The sequence below is a fragment of the Phasianus colchicus genome, chromosome 1, assembly GCF_987193195.1.
Source record: "Phasianus colchicus chromosome 1, bPhaCol1.hap1.1, whole genome shotgun sequence".
NCBI classification, from domain to species: Eukaryota; Metazoa; Chordata; class Aves; order Galliformes; family Phasianidae; genus Phasianus; species Phasianus colchicus.
In genome coordinates, this window is record NC_143436.1 from 123769490 (window position 1) to 123790093 (window position 20604).

The window sequence follows — 20604 nt, forward strand, 5'->3', positions numbered from 1 at the left end:
AAGACCTTTCTGGGAATCCTGTAGTTTTCTGTACAAGACTTGAATCCAAGAGACTGTTAGCACTTAGGTGCTGAAAGGCATACAGAACAACAAAGGCCTACTTAAAGTGCTTGCTACCTTGTTAAACAGGAATCAGAAGGGATTCTTTTTAATATTTGTTCTAAAATGGTGCAATTGTAATATCTGAAATTTGCGTATCCACTGGGGATATAAAAAGGTTTTTTTTTTTATATCTGTTTTCTGTTGTTTAAGAATAATAATTCCTGAGATCTTGACTTTTATATATCTCTGGGTATTTTGAACGTGTACCTTACCATCACACTTGGTTGCAGTCAGCCAGTAAATTCAAGGCTCATAAGCACCATTTTTTAGGATATCAAGCTTAAAAAATAACCAGTAAATGAGCTAGAGTAATTTCTCTTACCGTGAGTCAGATTCAGCAGTATCACTCATCTACTTATGTAATAGTTGCAGAGATGATGTAAGCATACTGTATAAAAGAGTTAATACTTTGTATAGGCATGAAAGAGGATGGGTAGAACCTAATAACATTTGGGTTGGTATCTTCTTGTAATGCATCCAGCCACTAGTGGTGAGTGTCTTCTTCCCAATGAGCGTCTTGCAAATAATGCAAAAATTGCAAGTAATTTACACTTGAAAATAATGTTCACTTCAGTCTTAGCAGGTACAAGATCACAGTGGAGCTGATGAACCATGGAGATTGGCTCGTCTTAGCCTGGAATGTTTTATGTATGTCAAGTGTAAATATGTCTCATTGGAAGCAGATAGCTCTTCCTGATAGTCCTCATCATTTCACCTCTGTCTTGTAGAAATTTTGACTCCAGATTTTTCTTGACTTTTTTTTTTTTTCCTGTCCCATCTGCTTAGCCAAGTATTTAATCAAACATCCTTAAGAAGAAAAGCAAGAAATGAGGGTCAGCAAGGGGCTTCTACATTTCCTCTTCTTCCACCTTTATTTTGTCTCTTTCCCTCCATCTCTTTCTTGTGACATTTTCCTGTTGCTGACAACAACAATGTACCAACATTTCCATTTTTGCTGTCTGCAGCAGAACGTCAGACCTACCTCTCAGAAAACAAATTGGGACAACAGTGGATATTATGAAGAGATCCTGAATTAAAGCATGCCTGGCTGAAATATATAGAGAGATGCAATTAGGGGCCATTAAGCTGAGCATCTCTACTTGTGATGCAGTTGTGATGATGTTTTAAGTCAGCCTCTGCAGTATAATTAAATTCACTAACTAGATCAAGAGGATGTTATAAGGATGATAATTCAATCACTCAGAAGTTAGAAAATACCAGCATTTATGTTTCATCTGTGATCCAAAGCGTGTATTATGCAAGTCTCCTATTACTTTCTTTCAAATATATTTGAATATCCCCTTCATAAAACAAAGTCTAGATCCATAAGCAGAGCTTGGAGGCTAGGTGTGGGGCTGAAATCCTCTTGTGACTATCCTAGTCTATAAGGATATGTATGATGAGCGAGAAGTTGCTCAAACCACTGAATTCACAGCACTACTAACACTCTGATACCTGAAAGCCACCTCTCTGCTGCTGCACTCTTAAAATAACTTTGCTTTTTTTCTGTAGTACTGGTCTATCTCGTTAAAGAAATCAGCTCCTGCCTTGTGATTTCTCTATTAATGGACCCTCACCAGGAATTTTCCCTCTGACTTTGTCACAGAGTTATCTAGATCAATCTGTGCCTGTGACGGGGGGCTGCGGGCCCATAGGCCCCTCCAGTCCAAAAATGGGAAGAGAAAAGGGGAAGGGCAGGGAGGTAGGAGCTGGACTCAAAAACAAAACAGTGGCAATGACCCTAAGGAGGAATTAATTTTACTAAAAATGATACTGGAATGCAAGGTAACACAATACAATACAACATAATTGGAATTGAGGCTAATAAATAAAATGACAAAGAGAGTGTCCAAAACCAAAAGCCTTACTTTGAATTGAAGGTGCATGGCTGGGGAGCACACAGACATGAAACCATGACAGCCTTTATGCATGCTGGCACCCTCCATTGCAAGTGGACTTCACAGCTGTCATTTACCACTGAAATTTTGAGAAATTTTGTTGCTGCCTAACAAAAGGATAGAGAGCCTCAGCTTGCTCGGTGTGGAAAGTTTAAGAAGTCATCCACCATGATACCAAGACAGTGGCTATGTGCATGGCGTTCAGAAGAAAATAGTTGCAAATTACTACTGCTGAATCCACAAAGGTTATGTCTAAACAGCAGCCAGAGATGTAATTGTTGCATACGTTAGCACATCCGAGTAGGCTCAACATCTCTAATTCAACTATAGTAGCAAGCTCAAGCAATTCAATAACACTACAAGCTCAAACTCAGAAGCAACAACAGTGAAATTATAACCAGGGAGCCTTCATCTCCATGAAGTTACCTGGGCAGCCAAGGCCTCAGATGACTTGGACACCTTGAAGATGCCATGTGTGTTGTTATCACCATACCTGTCAACAACAATAAAGCTAGCTCATTCGTGTGCTACAGTCCATTCCTTGACTTTCATCACAGATATAAGTAGCTGCATGCTTTAAGAGTATAGTATATCTATTTGTCTGTCCCTGGCTATATCATAGTCACAAATTAAAATTGAGCCTTGAAAATCAATTAGACAAATTGTGATTTAATTTCCTCAGGCACAGCTGCGCCCGATCTTAGTAAGATACAACTATGTGAAAAACATGAGGATTCTATGTTATTACTTTATCACGATCATTAGAGCTAACTAGAATGAATTTATTCTCTCTGAATTAAAACAAAAATAAGTTAAAAGTATTCACTCACAAGTAGAAAAAATGTCCAAACCCATGAAAACTCAGTATTTCTCTGGAGAGAAAATGTGCTGTATTTTTTTAAATAAAATTCATCTGAGTATACTGCTCCTGGACAGCAGGGGTACAAAGTTAGGAAGGCTTTTCATTTCAGAAAATAGAGGCAGACCACTGAATTACTCAGACTCATTCAGCTCTTCAGCATTCATTAAGCTGCAAATGTTGAGGTTCAGCGAACTCAGCAGTCACCTTGTAGTCTAGGATGTATAATTGCTCTATCCAATTTTATTTGCCCTGCTTAATGCAGTATGTCAATTCATGACATATTGATTCAACTTATGGAAGTAATTTTTTTTTCCAGCTCATTTAAATTATAGTTTAGACTGAACATGCTTGAAGATGTCTATAAATTATGTCGGCTTTCAGTGAGACGACGTTCAAAAATACAATTCAAATAAAAAGTGCTAACCAATTTTTTTTAATTATTGATTTAAGCCTACCGTTTCTGGAAAATGTAATTACCAAAGTTGAATTTGGCCAGATCCACAGACGATTATATGGATTCAAGTATTAATAGAAGGAACTCTTTCTCCTAGATCAATGGTGGAAATGTATTCTTCAGTAGTGGCTGCAAAGTAGAAGTCCAGTAGTGATTCAGAAGATTTGTCCTTCTAACCATCCCCCGAAGGACAGAAAGCATCACTTACTTTCTGGACCCTTTCCAACATGGTATCTCATTGAAACACTGACTGGAGTGATGCTCTTTAAGTGAAGAAGGATCAATTTGGATTTTAAGCTGAAATGAGTGTCTGCATAAGCGCGTGCTTACAAATACATTTTATACCTCCCCAACTTCACTCTTCTCATCTTTTCCTGTTCAGGCCAACGTGAAATAAAGCAGTAAAGGAGGGGTCTTCTAAGGAGACTTTCACAGTACATTCACTCCTGGAAGCTTCTCCACCAGCCTCAAACCTGTGAAGCAGAGGATAAAGTCCCAGACACTGGCACCAGAAAGTGAGGATAACAGTTTAAACTGTGATCATTTGAATCATTATTGCTTGTTGCCCTAGAAGGAGGTGACTTCTGAGGATTCAGATATTTTACTAAATTTCTCCTATTGAGTTTCCTATCAGATGACTTTGCCACACCGTCAGGTTAAAAAGTTGTAATCCAAAAGTTTCTATTGCAACATTTTTGGGCTACTAAAACATGAATGCATTTGTCTTTATGAAAACTGTAATACTCCTGAAGGTTAAATTTATTACTTCTAAAAGATTTCATCGCTGATCAAATGCAAATCTTTTGCTGCTACATTCTTGAAGGATAGCATTAAGTTTGAAAAATTATGTGCAGGATTCTGAAATGGTTTCAGGATAACCTCAAACTCATGTTTTTGAATTATTGCAGAAATCACTGTGGGAGTCTTTGCTTTCATTACAAATCTTCAGCCTTCTTTCTATCTGACATGAAAATGAGAGGCTCTGAAAGGCTTTCTTTCACAAATAATTTGGGTATCTTGGAAGCACCCCCTCCAATAGAAGCTGTTAGTTTTTCATTGGTTTGCATTGCTGAGCTATTAGTGGGTTCAGAATTGACTCAGGACAGGTGAAAAACCCAACTGTTCTCTTTGTGCTTGGCTTGCCCAGCCTTCACCAGACTCAGCAGTGAGCAGATCAGGAGTCTTTAGACAAGGATTTGAAGGTCGACAAGGAGAATTAGAATGGAAGCAAATGTCAGGGCATGGGGATTATTTGCTGATAAAAGAAGATCTGTATTGATTCAGGACTGTTCAACAACAGCAGCACTCCTTGAAAAACCAAGATGCTGAGATCTGTGTATTTTCAGGGCTTCATATTTGAGATCTTTTCCCTTTGAAAACCGTAATACTGGGAAATAGATTTTTGTGAAGAGCTGAGATAAAGAGCTGAGATGTGATTTCTGTAGGGATTTCCCTGCAATGAAAGGAAACCCATGGTACTGTGCTGCTTGGTCCCAGGTCAGGGAAGAGGGCCCAGCTGGCCAGGAACTCGGGTTATGTCCTGCTGTGCCCTCAGCCAAGAAGAAACAGCTTGCAGCCCATGTGGCACTCTGGGGCAAGCACTACACATAGCATTAGCATCCATCAGGACCCAATGACCTGTCAGTGCGGGTTTGGCAGAACCGCCTGAACCACCCCAGCATCTGCTGGGAGCGTGCAGGGACAGCTTGCCCCTACACTTTCTCTTTTTCTGTTGTTTTCTTGTTAAGGTGAATTCTAAAGTCCCTTAAAAGTTTCCCACTGCAGAGACACGAGGTGCAACCCACTGTGTATTCAGAGGCTTCACACCCTTGGGAAAAGGCCAGGAATTGCTATGTGGGAGAAAAGGGATTCGGCGTTATAAGTCAATGATCGGGAAAAATTCCAGGTGAAAGAGTTGGTTTGACTATAATATGTAAGGCAGAGATTTACAAAAGCACTTAATAATTTGAGTGCCTCACTTCTTGTGAGAAATCTTTGAGGCCTTATGTTCAGAGAATAAGTGCTTGGCGTTTCCTGAAAATTATGTCTCCGTTAACATACTTCAAGTGGTGCATGAAGAAGGGGAGCTATTGAAAATCACAAGGCCAAGATGTTCTTCACCAACTTAAAATGGTCAGACAAAACATGTTGTCACGCTGAGACACAGCTCTTCAAGGATTTTGAACATTTTTTCTCTTTCTCTGAAAGAAAGATTAAATAACGATGTATCTGAAATCTTACACTGCACTTCAGTTGTGTCATGAAAGATGGAATTCCTATTTGATATTAATGGAGCAGGTGAAACGTGAAATGATATTTCTTTAATCTTTAATGAAATTTCTGGTTTTAGCATTTAGCTCGTCTGTTCAGTGACACAGAAGAGCTAATAATATCACTGTTTTTGAAGGATTTATTCACTACAGGCAGCCTGATTTTCTGAATCTGTAGGAGGCTGCTTAGGTGCTCCAATGATGCATGAAAATAATAATAAAAAAAATCCTGTGTCCTTGAAGCCCAGTGAGTAGAGTTAGAAAGGTATAATTAAGAAAGAAAAAAATCTCCCAATAAGCCACCACCCTGAAACAGCAACACAGTAGTTCAGGAAATAACAGTTCTCCAGGAATTAACAGGAGTATTGGCTTCTCAAGGAGCTCTGTAACTCGGATAAACACCTATACATTCAACAATAAAATGGTGAAGGGTGCTCTCTGTAGCACACTGTTTCTTTGCCGAACTACATTGAAATTGAACAATCGTTTTTGTGAGACACCACAAAATGAGAAAGGTTACTAGCAAAGCTGCAAAATATGGGAGGAGGAATTAAACTTTTCTCATGAGCGGTAGGATGTATAAACTAGAAAATACTGTGCATCACCAAAAGTTTTCTTTCAGTTTGTTTGTTGATGCCTGCCTCTTTATTGCATCTCCAGGTTCTGGTTGTTCATCCTTTAGGAAAAGCCTCTTGTCTGAAGAGCAAGATGATGGAGTAGAAGCAAGAAGACATTCTCTGGTCATGTGGGAAGCTCTCATGGCTACACAACCTGAATCCTCATCATGAACAGCTTTGAGGAGAAAGGGAGCGACTGGGGCAGAGAAAAATGGACACAACCTCCCAGGAGTCCATCAAATGCCTCCACAGACTCTTTCAAAGCTCTGTATTCACTGATATAACCCAGTGTCCCTTATCCAGTGCAGCATCTTTGGTATGCACCTTGAAGTTATCCCCGCTTTGATTTTCCATGATCGTAACCCAAATTTTTCCTTTTTTCTTTTTTTTTTTTTTCCTTTTTTTTCTTTCTTTTTTTTTTTTTTATTTAGGTTTCTTTGTGGAGGGAAGAGGAGGCTGACCTTCTTAAAACAGAGGAACATTGCAGAATTATCCAACACATGAAATTATACTTCCAAAAATCAGAGATGTTCTCCAGTACTCATTAAAGCTAGCCAGAAATGGAACTAATATAAACCTTGGCCATTCTCCCAGCTGAGTGTCCTAATAATAGAAATGCCCCTCTGACTGAGTAGCTGATACTGGGGTTCTGCCAAGTGATTTCCATTAAAAAGAGCCATTGGTGACAGACATCCAGTACAATATCATTGGTGGAGTTCTACTTGTCTTTCTTAGTGCACCACTGGCATGAGCAAGGAGGTCCATTTTCCATGTCCTGTTTTCAGTTCTTTTTCTGTAATTAGCACTTTCCTGATGTCTCTGCTCTTCATGAGGTCTCTCCAAAGCCTGCGTTTCCTTACTTTCCAGTTATACTGTGTCTGTGCACAAACACTACAAACAAATTCACCCTCTCACCCTTGAGCAGCTCATAGAAAGCCTTCCAAGCCTATCTGACTGAGCTGGGGAGCAGGGCTGTGTTGCCCCAATGCTGGTGGGTAAGTTTTTTCCACATCTATTATTTTACAAGGGTCTTTTCTTCCATCTAGCCTAGAGGAAGAATTGCTAGTGAAATTGAGGGCAGCTAGTAAACCTATATCAGGTTGTAGTGGCTGGAGATGAAAAATATGCACAAAGAGGTCACAAAAGCCACTGTTACTTGGCCACGTGGCCATTTAGCCACTGCTAGAAAACACCACTGTAAACACAAGGATCCAAAAATCTCTAAAAAGTGATTTGCACAAGCTATGATAACAGTATTCAAACAACTGTAATGTATGTCATCTTGAACTACTCCTCTTTAGAGGAAACCTGGGAAGTTGGGTGGCTTTTCCAGGCATTGATGCCATAGGGAAACTCCTTGGCCATGTCTGGGGCTTTTGGAACCTGTCTGTGTTATTGTGGCTCCTTTGCCAACAAAAGGTGCAGGGAAAGGCTGAAGAGCTCATCGTTCATTTTTTTCCCTTCTGTTTTACAAATATCAGCTCAGATTTTAATTTGCAGAAGAGATGTACCTCAATAGTGCTCCCAATCAGATTTTATTCCAGGCTCTTCTGAGGTGACCCAAAAACCTTATCAAAGAGCACTGGGCAGAATGCCTGCTTAGCAAAACTCACCGCAGATACATCTGAGTGCTGCCATTTGCAGGATACCAGATCCATGCCTCGGCTATTTCAGATGACATATGTGTTTAATCCGTGGCAGTATATTAGCAGATCAGACTTAGATTAATCAGGCTGAAGGTAACTTTTGGATCTTTTCCACAATTAGGTCAGAGATAAATATGGTAGATTGATATGTGCCACAGCACAAGCAAGCACTGGGCAGCAGGTGAAATTTTCAGGGACATCAGCCAACGAGATACTATGATGAGATTAAGGGGAGCAAAGTCACTAGCGTCTGTGTGTATCTGAATGTGTGTGCACAAATGTGATTTGAGCTTTTGAATATAAAGAAACCATTAATTAAGACTGAAATTTTCTCTGCTGTTATAGCACTGAATATGCAAATGTCTTTTATGCTAAAATATCCTTTTCTATTTCCTTAGTGTTGTAAAATAGGTCCTGCCCACTGATACTGATAGAGAAAGCTGGAGCTAGAATAGCAACACAGCTGTTCAAGGGGAAGTCCTTACTTTTGAGGCTCAGCAATGCTTGAAATACAGTCAGCAAACAAAAGGGAATTAGTACCTTTAAAATGCAGTTAGCATGTCCAATGTAAAATGTGACAGCAAATATTTGTGGGACAATTTTCTGCAAATTAAAAATTGAGCTAAGGGTAATAAATCAAAGGAAATATTTAAAAGCTTTCTAGCCTCTACCAGTGCCCCTTGGAAAAGGCTTCTAAAGTACTATTCTACACACAGATTCTGATGAGAGAGAAGTTTGATTAAAATATTAAAATGTATTTAGGAATTTTTTCATTTTTGTGCTCACTTACTGCACTTGCAATACCAGGAGGGCAAGTGGTGAAACCTCCATTCCAGTAATTCAAAGAAAAAAAGTCACTGGTCTCCAAAGTGAAAAGCAAATGTGCTGTAACTGTGGTAAGCCGAGATTGTGCTGAGATCTTGCCCACAGTGAAGCTTTCTAAAGGATTCTTCACCTTCAAACTGCAATGGTTAGGATTACATCAGTTCAAAGGTCAGTACAGTACATAAGTTTTTACTTGAGTTGCAATAAGAAAAAAAAAAAAACCAAAACCTAACAACAACAACAACAAAAAACAACCCAAAACCAAGAAAGAAACATGTATATATGTACACATATTTCTTTTTTTCTTTCCTCCTTTCATGGGTTAGTGGAAAATTCTGATATTCTTCCAAGCAGGGAACATAATTTCAGGGTCCTGTAGCATTGCATGTGATACATATGAAAGGGGAACTCAATTTTCCTGTGGCAGGCAGCTCTTCCAGATAAAAGCTTTTTTAATCTAATGCCTTGGTAATAGCCCTTCTCCTCAACCATCCTCTGAAGAGCATCACTGGCAAGTACAGTTAGGTCCCACACTTTTCTCAGAAGATGGATCCCACTAGCTTAATACAGGAAAAATATACTCACTCTCTTTTTTCAAATGTTAACTAGCTCATCATATTTATCAATTCTGTTCTTGTTGGCCTCCCCCAAAAGCAGCAATCCATGTCTGTCCTTCGTTCTTCAAGCAATGGTCTAGAGCACACCTTTCTCCACACAGTGGCAGTCTTCTTACAGACTCTCAAGCCTCTTCATACCATTTCTGCCTGCCAATGCAGAGAGAGGAGGTAGTAGTGTCTCCACTGTGAAATAAATGTCTAGTGCTCTCATCTTCTCAGTGGAAAATGCTTGCTAAAGGCTCTCTACACACAACACTCTTATTTGGAGCTTGTGTCCTATCTGGCATTTTGCAGTGGAATTTTATTAGCAGGACTGTACCCAGGACAAGAGTGAAAATATTCTGTAAATTTGTATTTTAGAATCAACTCTTTTTTGATGAGTTGTCCTCCTTCCCATTAGGATTATCTGGAGGGAGTTCTGCTCCTGGCCTCACCACTGCATTGCTTTTGGCTATTTCCTGGCCATTTTTCTTGGCCTGAGAGTGGCCTTTCTTCCATTCCCCCTGACAGGTTTTGCTCAGGGATGCTGAGTTGATATATGCACTGACTGGCTCTTTCCCTGACCTGCTCATTGACAGTGCTCTGGAGCTACCCACTGAACATCTGGGGGTGGGATAGGCTGTGTGTGCTGACAAAGTTATCTCTGAGCTGTCACCTACAGCATGCTTAGGTTCAGAATATGCTGCAAGCCTCAGAGGCCTTCTGAATGGCATGTCCTAGGTTTGGTCCTCAGGAGCGCCACGAAAATCACCCGTGTCTGTGTGGCCCTTCTCCCACACCAAACATTGGTGGTGCATCTTCCCTTCGCTGCTCTCACTGCCCCACTCTGGAGCCACGGTGTTCTGTGTAATGACCATTAAAAGTTGTTTGTCAAGGGCATATCCAGATTGCTCTGGATTGTTCCCCCTCAGGGGCCATGTAAGGCAGACAAAGGGCACTTGAAGCTCAAAGAAGGGAATTTCCCAGGACCAAAAGTGCAAAGATGGCATTGATTCTTCTACAGCATTGTCAAGATTAGCATTCTGAGTTGCCTGGGGGAAAATGAATCTACTTTCCCTGGGTCCATTTTAATTCATTTGCCAAAGAAAAGGCAAAGCAGAAATTTGTGGAACTTTCACCTTTGTGTCTGTGCACTGTCACTAAGAGCTACTAGGGAACATATTCCCCCTCTGGGCCCTAAAATGTTGCATAGCTTTTCACAGATAGTGGAAAGAGGAACAATGGCTCCAGCTGCCACCATCCTAGAACTTTGCTAAAAGTCAGATTCAGATCTTTTAGTCAGCTGAAAAAGCTGTGGTTTTGAATCAGTTATACAGCTGTTCAGATGACGAGAGAGGATTTTATATCATTTATATCAGTAAGAACATAGTGTTTAGCACAAAGTAAAACGCTGTCAGGATCCCCAGAATTCACTTCTTTTTCATTAATACTGCCTCACAGGCTTTCTCCACAGCAAGAATATTAATCGAGCACTTTTGTTTCAATGGGAACTCATGGAACTGAATGTATGCTTTTCACGAAGTCAGTTTTCTTAATTATTACTTGAGATGCTTGTTTTGACTCAAATTTCTATTCTTCCTTAGAGGATACTGAAAAGAGCTAATCCACTCTGAATATTTTCCCTCCCAGATTATTTCTGCTGCTTAGCATTGGAAACTTATCCTTCATTAGTGACTGATTTGGAAGCTGGTGAAGTCAACAAAGCACTTTAAAAAATATATATTTTTTTCCTTCGGATTTCAGTGAGCACTGCATTGGAATTAGAAGCAGATTGGCTATATAAGTTTGTCTGGAACTGGTGAAACTGCTCCTGTTCTGCAGCTTAGCCCTAAATGTGATGACATTTCACATTTTCCATGCAAAAGTAGGAGAAGTATCTTCAAATTGCATAAATATCTTCCTTTTCTCTTCCTGTCAAGCCAGAGAAGATTAATTTTTAAAGTAAAATCTGTAGGGGGCATTTATGGAGAAAGCGTGACTGCTCAGATTACTCTTCTAGGCAGGAGTTCCTTCAGGCAGCCTTGGTTTTGGCTTTCCAGTTCTCAAAAAAAGTTTAAGACATGAACTTCTATGTCAAAAAACATTAGAATAAATTACCTTGAAGGTCTGGAAGAAGCTGTTACTTTTTAAGATATTGGATCATAGATAATGAAAATGAATAGATTCATTAAAATATTTCCATGCTATTTTTTGTAATGGTGATCTCATCCTTTTGTTTCTTTGTACCTTGCTGTTTTCTAATTTTAAAGACTAAGGATTAGAAAGCTCTACATATTCTCTTTATGCCCACACATTAAATTTATTTCTCTCTGTATTTAGAAATATATTTCTAAACATAGAAATGTCAATATTGTGCTGAGTCAGATCTTTTGAATATATTCATGAATTGTAGAATCATAAAATCATTTCAGTTGGAAGGATCCCTTTAAGGTCACCTAGTCCAACTCCCTGCAATGAACAGGGATACCTACAGCTACATCTGGGTGCTCAGAGCCCAGCCAGCCTGACCTTGAGTGTCTCCAGGGATGGGGCATCCATCACCTCTCTGGGCAACCTTTGCCAGTGCTTCACCAATCTTATACAAAATTGCTTCATTATATCCAAAATAAACCTCCCCTCTTTTAGTTTAAAACCATTTCCCCTTGCCCTACTACCACAGACCCTGCTGAAGAGTCTGTCCCCTTCTTTCTTATACCCTCCCTTTAGATACTGAAAGGAAATGTGACTTCAAGTGATGCAGAACCCCGTTGCTGAGATTAGGATACCACTTCAGCACAGTGAGACTCCTTTGTAGGAAACACCAGTGTCTGCAATCTCACAGACTAGTTCCACATTCCTCCAGAATGTTTTCAGTAACATACTTATTTAAGGCTGTAAGTTTTGGCTGCTGCCTCACCTTTGCTCAGCAGCTCCTGGGCCACCAATGTCAATAACAGGTTTGAACAAAGATGAAGGGCTCTAGCAGTTCAGCCTGCAGTAGCTAAATATAATTTTCCCATCAGTTCTTTCCTATTGCCTATTTCCTACTGCATCTCATGCTGGGGAAGAAGTGAAGCGGGGCGAGAAAGTCACAGTGCCTGTGGAGGAGTGGGGTTGGCCTTTACTCCTCAATTCTGCAGCAGGAGAAAAGAATCTTTCCCCAGAGGCATCATATATCCCTGGATTTCCCCCCCCCCCCCAACAGTTATAAATTGTCAGTAACTCATGTGAGACTCTAAAAGCTTCTATTGCTATAACACCTATGACCTATGATTCAGAGCATCATCAGTGATGGCTCTGAAGCCTGAAAAAAATATGGAGAAAAAGTACAGAGAAGCAAAAAGAGATCTCTCATATTGCACATTTTTGACACTTTCCTTCTATGGCAATGAGATTTTTCTTAAAGATTCTCTTTATTGATTTGGCTTTATCATAGTGCATGACAGCATCTATCCAGTGAGAGATGACTTAACCTTTCTCCTCAAGTACTGAACCAGCCAGGTCCAGCCACAACAGTATGCCAAAGACCTGACCTGATGCTAAGCTCTTGAAGACCTGCTTTAAAGACATGTTTTCTTGATAAATTAGAAGTCATTATAATTGTTTTACAGCTAAATGTGAGTAGTTTAAATGTCTCAGGGCTTCATTTTGTCTTACTAGCTAGAATTTTGTCCTGCAGCTTTGCCAATGCATCTGCACACTCTTCAGAATTAATCCTAGATCTCCATCCTTCCATCCTACTATATTTTCTACTTCACAGAGTCTTCTTGTTTGGGACTTATTTTCTAAGCCATTCTTTTTGCTCTTACATTAGTAACTTGAAATGGAACTACTCCGTTATTTTAATCTACTACTTCTCTAAGTGCGAGACGACTGCTTTCTTCAGTCCCTACTTCTCTGGTAAATCTACTGAGCATTCATTTAGGAAAGCTGTGTCGTTCTGCAAGGCAACCTACCATTGTTATTTGACTTTTTATCTGAAGGCAGTTTCTCAGCCAGCTTACATCTTCCTGGTGCCAGTCATGCTCTTTAAGGGAAAGTTCTCTGATACCAGCCTGATATCAAATCCCATCTGGGTGAGATGGTTCACAGGAACGTTGCACAGCATGCCAAGAACTCTTCTGTATCATGATGAGTGTTATCAGCATACCTCAAACTTGATTAGCAGAATATTTTAGCAAACAATTTAGTTGATGCTTATAGCTGTGTGCTGCAAAGTCCACATCTGGATCCACAGTCTCAAAGACATGAAGCAGGCTATTGCAATTCAGTCACAAGTGTAAGTGACAGGGATGTTTACAGATGAGGAGGGTAAAGGTAACAGTATACAACTTTGGCTTTCTGTCATAAATTTACATAACTGCTTGGGAATTAGCCTGTCAAGACCTCTAGATTCCCTCCCTAGTCATGGGAGGTACAGCTGGTGGAAGCTGCTCAGGTTGGGCTCAGCCTTGCACGACTTGTGGAATATGTCACATTCTAGCTGCACTTTTGAGACATTTGTTGACATAATCCCAGGGACAGCAGCATCTCTTTTACTGTAGGATTGATACAAAATTAGGCACACACTAGACCGCATCAGCAAAAGGTTGCTTTTGACCATCTTGCTCTTGACAGAACAGTGGAACAGTGGAAGAGCTGGGACCTGGTGAGAACAGCTCTATTGCAAATGAAAAAAAGAGCATAGGAAATGATAGTAGCACATTTAGCTTTATTGGAATTGAACAAATACCTTTTTTTTTTTTTTTTTTTAATAAACCCTTTTACAGCAAGTGTAAAATTTTAATGTTTGATTCATTTTATGTTACAGGTTGTATTCTTCTGTGTAAGCAAAAATACCATCTTTTTTTTTAAGTTTTATTTTCTACTTTAAAACATGTAGCAAGGATTTGAATAATGCAGATCTGGCACCAAAAGGTAACAGGTTCTGAAAATCACAGTACAGTTTTAAAATTCTTAGGTTAATTATGATATTTAAAATGATAGCCACTTTGAGTAAAGATATAAATTAGAAGTCTGTAAACAAGTTGTGTTTACCTATAGAGCTATTGATCGCAGCTACAATGAGAGCAATAATAGAAACTCAATGCTAAACTGAGCTACACCTTTGAGGAACCAAGTTCTTACTACGTAGTGTGGTACAGGGTAGCACAATAGGTAAAATACAATTTGGCACCTCAAGTTGCATGTAAAATTAGCAGAAATAAAACAAAGTAAGTGCACTGTCTTCCAACAAAAATAAACTGGGCAGTTTCACTGGTTTTGGAGTGTCAGCTATCAAATAAATTACACAACACACAAGTTCAACCCCAAAATTACAATTCTAGTAAAGCAAGATAATATTAAAATGCACACCCACAAGAATAGTAAAGTATAAATCTGTTTGTTTTTGTTTTTCCTCTCCTTTGTCAGTAGAAATAATTTACAACCCACAAAAGGACTCCTTGGTGAAACCACTAACTACAGACATGGTCATGGAATGTAGCTCAGTAGACTTGTTTCAAATAGAAAGGCAACATTATCCTGAAAAAGTTTGGTCCTCTTATAACTCACTGCACTGTAGCCATCACAGTCTCTTGGTAGATGTTTTAGGAGCATTGTTTGTTTTCTGATTCTCTTTTCTTTCAAGCAATAATATCTTGGTGATAAAGTTGAGTAAAATTTGGCCCCTTTTACAGATGTCTGGTCAATGCTGAATCTGGAAGAATAACACTGACAGTACATAAGGGGAACTCTTATTGACTGGTCTCAGGCATACTGTTTCATGCAATCACTTTTCCTTCTATAATTCTTTTCCTTTTTCATTTTCTCTTCAGTCCTGAGGGGAAAAAGAAACCCTTTATCCAAATAACAGAGAGACATTTCACTGTTTATTTACATGTGGATCACTTTGGCCGACAAGTCCTGGCAAGCCAGTTCCCTACTTCTTGTGAATGTCCTCATGCCGTATAATTTTGTATGTTATCCAGTAAAAGATGTTGAAAATGAGGAAGGCGAGTGGGAATGCAGCACGGGATATTGTATCAATCCTTTTTGCACGGTCGACAAACTTCTTTTTGATGGAATCTGAATCCTTTGGTGGTGCTGGAGTTGGGTTTGGTGGAGTAGCCTTGACTGCTGTGCCATCTTTGACTTGGAGACAGTGACCCATGCCATAGCCACTGAAATTGAATCGACTGTCACGAGCAACCTCATCTTCCTGGGAGAGAAAGAAGACAAATGAGAGACACAATCACCTGTCTATCGAGCATGCTGTACACTTGAGAAGTTGAGATGCATCCCTCCAGAGCACCTAAGTAAACCAGCTGATTAATACAAAATCCAGATTTAAAAGACAAGTAATTAAAACTCAAGCAATAAGACAAGGGAATAAGAAGAATGCCAATGTTTGTGAACCTGAGCTTTTCTCTATGACCAAGCCAACCAAGCCAAATGAGTAGCCAGTTGTATCCCAGCCCCGTAAGAAAGAGATCTGACTTCACAGATTTCTCGTTTCCTTGGATTTATGTTGGCAGCAGGGTGTCTGCTCTGGCAGGGTTGATTTGAATGGCCTGGGCATCCAGGAGCCAAAGCTCATGGAAGAGAATATCCTTGGTCCAGTCTAACTTGCACCTCCATCCCAGATCTACAAAACAAGGATTGATCATATCGTCTCCTATGTTCATAGGAATGCTCTGAAAATCAATGCTTTGAAGGACACTGAATGCTTGGATTTAGTGGTAACAGGAAGTTAGGTGCAATATTGCAAGCTAACATAAAACCATCTTGCAGAACTCCTTTCTTTCTCTTGTCTAAATAGGTAATAATTGGTTTTAGAAAGATGAGTGTCTAGCACTTAACTTCATCATCATGACTGTATGATGAAAAGTCTGAGATTGTTTATGCTGGTAAAATCTCACAGCCACTTCTCCTGTCTGGTAACACAGTAATTAGTTAACAGTCACTGGAAGCCCTCCATAAAGGAAACAAAATCAGTTTTATTCTTTTTTATTCTGGCAGTGATGAAATGTAGATCCAGAAGATGCCCTAAACACTTTCTCCTTGACTGACAAATACTTCGTTGTTGAATTTAAATGACCTCTTCTTGAGATCACAAGCAGCTCACTCACTCAGGGAATACTCCCTCATACTTCTCACTAACCCACAGCCTTCTGATCCTAACAGAGAATAAGAGAGTGCAAGAAAAAAACCATCAGAGCTGTAAGATACTGAATAAAGAGCATGTTTGCTGACTTTGGGATAGGGATTGACAACAATTTACTCCAAACCAGGATGTAAATAATTGCTCTTTCATAGCAGCACTGCTTTCAATAATTTCATTTTTTCTCTCTTCTTGTCTATAGCACTGGATTTAGCTATATCATCAGGTTTGCTCTCCTTACCTCAGAGCTAACATGCAAATGAGAATAACCAGAGGTGAGATCCAAAAATATCAAATGAGGAATAGTTACTTTGAGGTGAATTGAGTGCTTATGGAAGGAGAATAAGCAATAAACAGTGCTTTTGAGACCTTGTCACTTCAGGATGAAGACGATTCTACAGTTTACCCATGAACAGGTGCATTACTGTAAGGCTGTTTGAGCACCTATCCAGAATTCATATCTCTTTCATCTCCGAAGATCACCACCATTAAAAAGTTTAGATTTCTCCTATTTCAATTTTATCTATTACAGTTTGCAGTTCCTCTGTGAAAAACACCAAATTCTACTTGTCTAGATGCTTATAAATTTATAGACTATTCTAAAGATAAAGCCATTGATACCTAAATTCTGGATAGTTTTATGCAAGACTTCTCTTGCATGACTCAACAACACCACAGTGTCCTCCAATAATACAGGGAGCTGCCTCCATTGCACTTTCCCTTTTTACTGAATTTGAAGGATAAAATGCATGCCCAGGAGATGAAAGGTGATTAAAAAGATAACAGATTTTGAGCAGCTGTGTTACCATATGTACTTCATTCACCTTTTTTAAAGTTTAATTTCTGTTACTAGTGAGGAATCTATGGGGGGAAATAAAATATACTGAACCTCATGCAGGACTTGAAAAGCCAGACTTCCACACCCTGCTGAACCACAGCTTTGTTTTGAGGGGCTGAGCAATTCATCTTCAATATTACTGCCCTGTTTTTGAGCTTACATTATTGTAACCCTAGTGAGAAGCCATCTAAGATTAGGGAAAATTACCTTTAAATTGTATACTACCAGTTCTTCAGCACAAAACCTTTAGTAGTAAAAAGCCATCTGTTTCCCAACAGTATTCAGAGCTCTACATTTCCCCCCACCAGACGGTTGACTGGATCAGTTCTTTCTCTTAAAACCCAGAGGAAAGTTTCCCCATATTACCTTTCTATTTAGAACTTTCATAGATGCCAATTTACACTGGATACAAGAGGTACAGTATTCTTCTGGGATATGAGGAGTATGTGCTCAGCTGCTTTCTCTGCTTGAGCAGATTTCAATTTCCTTCTCCCTGATGAAAGTTTGAATTGGCTTGTTACTTGCTCTCCCAACATGGTGGTGTTTGCTGGTTGCAAAAAGTGTGCATATCGGTAGCTTTTATGTTTACCAGAAAAATTCATTACAAAGCCTAAATAACTAATGAAGGGAATAGTCCCAAGTTTCTACTTGGCTACTTTTTTCCAACAGAAAATTGGTACTAGTAGCACCAAGACTCCTCTTGAGGAGGGGATTGGATGAGATGACCTCCAGATGTCTCTTCCAACCTCAAATATGCTGGGATTCTGTGATCTATGTCCTTCTGTAATCAAGTAATGCTACAGTCCTTACAAAGCACAGCTGGTGGCCCTCAGCTCCATCCTCATCTCATGGTTTTCAACAGTAAGGCCCTCCAGGAGTTGAAGTGGCTTTGCAGTCTGGCACTCGCTAGCCCTCTAAGCATTGCCAGCATCTGCATTCTCACTGACAATGCCTGACACCATCAAGGCTCTCCCATTTGACCAGGCATCACCTGAAAGACCTCAGTGTAGTGAGAATATGTTTCCAGTATTACTGGAGTGAAATGTATGTTCTGTTGGTCCTCTAAGCCATTCAATCTGCTCCACCCAAAATAAAGCAGAAAGGAATGAAAGACTTCCTCTCTGCTGCTGAAAGAAAGAGAGACAGGGTAAACCCTAGCACTGGAACCTCAGGGTCCATGCTGCTTACAGGTTTTCTCATTATGGTGTGGACGAAATGGGCAACTTTTCTCCAAAATATAGCTTCTCCACTGAAGCCTAGCAGTACATACTGTGACCATTAGCCGTGTGGTGATACCTCATGGTCCCAGGAACAACTAAATACCCAATGTGCTTTATTTTAGCAATACAAACATAGTTAAAGAGACTATACTTAAAGCACTTTTGTATTACTGCAAAGCTATAATGTGACATTTCAGAGTATCTTCCAGTATTCTGTCATATATAAAAGATTTTGGGGAGGAGTCACGGAAATAGGATACCAAGTTTAGTTTCTTTGACAAAGAGAACCCTTTTTTTCATGTTTTAGTGTGTGAGATGAAGAATTGACCTCAGACACTTTCCCTTAACAACCTCCTTTCACCTGGAGGCTTGGGGAACTACTGGGTATCCTACCTCAGGTACTTTCTAACATGGCTACAGAATCACTCTTCATTCCCAAGGTCATATTCAGTTTCCACAATCTCACATATCCTACTGTGTAGTCTCATCTGAAGACAGTCTTCTGTTTTTTTCACTGGCTTAGTCACTGGTAAAAGTACAAACCTCATTGCAAACATTTCTATCTTTGTTTTCATCAGTCTACACATACAACATTCATTTTAAACAAAACAGGATCTTGCTTGTTTCAATTCTGAGTTATTTGTGTTTTTACAGATTTTGAAACTAAAATCAAAGAGTGGTAAGAAGCCACTGGAACCAGAGTGGCAGAATCCCCTGCTATTAAATTGATTTACTTAGTCCTTCTAAAGGGACATGAAGTAGTCTTGCATAATACATACCCACAACTCAATCTGCCCTTGATAAAGACCTGGGGAAAAGAGTCACAAGCTTGGATGAAAAACAGAAAATAAATAAATAGTAAAATGAAAGGGTTCTTTTACTATTTTTCTCTCATATGTTCACATTCCTGAGTATTTTATAATTACCCTCTGAAAAGCTAATAACATTTCCTGGGAACAGGGCAAATGCTTCCTACAAACACATTTTCAACACCACCTAGTTTCCTAAATAGGGTTATGTGTATTATCTTGTGGTGTCATACTGAACATATTTAGATGTTGCCTTTAAACAATTTTAATCTCATCAATCTCATCAAATTAGAATATTTTTTTCCAAATTTTTAATTTTCTTTTATAAATTTAGTCATTTTATTTGCTCTGCAATGTGATGGCATTAGATTCTCTTGTCTTGGCTTTATGATTGACAACATCTAAATCGAAGGTTTGATATGGTTTTCTTATTCATCTTCCATTTTTGTGAATCTTTAATTTCTACTCCATCATGACCAGAGTGTAATTCATACCATCAAATTCAGGCCAAAGCAATCAAGAATGGGAAAAAAACAGTTTAGACAATCAGCCAATTCCTTGCCTTGCATGCATCACTTTCTCTATGATGTTCTTTGTCCAGACCACTTTTAAATACTTATTGTTAGCACTGACTCATTTTAACAATGAGGAAAATGAGAGAGAGGCTGGCTTCAAACAGTGTATTTAATTTACTCTCTGATGTGATTTATTCTTTTAATTTTGCTACTCTTTTTCCAACATATGGTGGGCAAACGATTTAAATGACTATCTAGTTTAATTAAATTTCAAGGACATAGAAGATTAATTTTAGGTGTAGGGTAGAAAACATCAGGGAAAATTTCCTTTTGGCATTCATAAGCACAAAGTTAGAAAAACACAATAAGTTTAGACTTGAAAACAAAATGGAATCAACAGAAATCAGACAGCAACATAACTTTGGAGAGTTCGTTCCTAAATAATCTTTATGATTTTCTAATACCTCTCATCTCTCAGTACCTTACAAAATTCACAGGATGGTTTTGCAAAGACAGTCTTGTTTACATGAATTCAGTTCTCAGGAGTCAGTGAGTATGTGGAGGAAGATAGTCCAACTGAGAAGCACGGCTGGGTTTTCAAATCCTTCTTGGTTCCCACACAAGACTCTAACAAAACTAAGTTGTCAGGAGACAAGAGGGAAGGTCCTTTCATGGACTAACCATTTAAAAAGCAATAATGGAGTTTAGGAATAGAAGATCAGTTTTATAACTGAGGAATTTTCTGGTGAGATTCTCCTAAGCATTTGCACTAGAGCTGGGAATATGGAAGAGATTTCAAAATAACCTTAGG

At 39.2% G+C, this 20604-nt stretch overlaps 1 protein-coding gene across 3 annotated transcripts in view; it reads right to left on the minus strand.

Moving 5' to 3' along the window:
• Window positions 1-14091: 14091 nt before the first annotated feature.
• Window positions 14092-20604, minus strand: part of GLRA2 (glycine receptor alpha 2) — a 130449-nt gene continuing 123936 nt past the window's right edge. For all 3 annotated transcript variants that reach the window (XM_031596079.2, XM_031596078.2, XM_090125287.1), the window contains one exon: window positions 14092-15469. In XM_031596079.2, coding sequence (XP_031451939.1) covers window positions 15191-15469 — 279 coding nt within the window. In that variant the 3' untranslated portion in view covers window positions 14092-15190. The remainder of the gene's footprint in view (window positions 15470-20604) is intronic.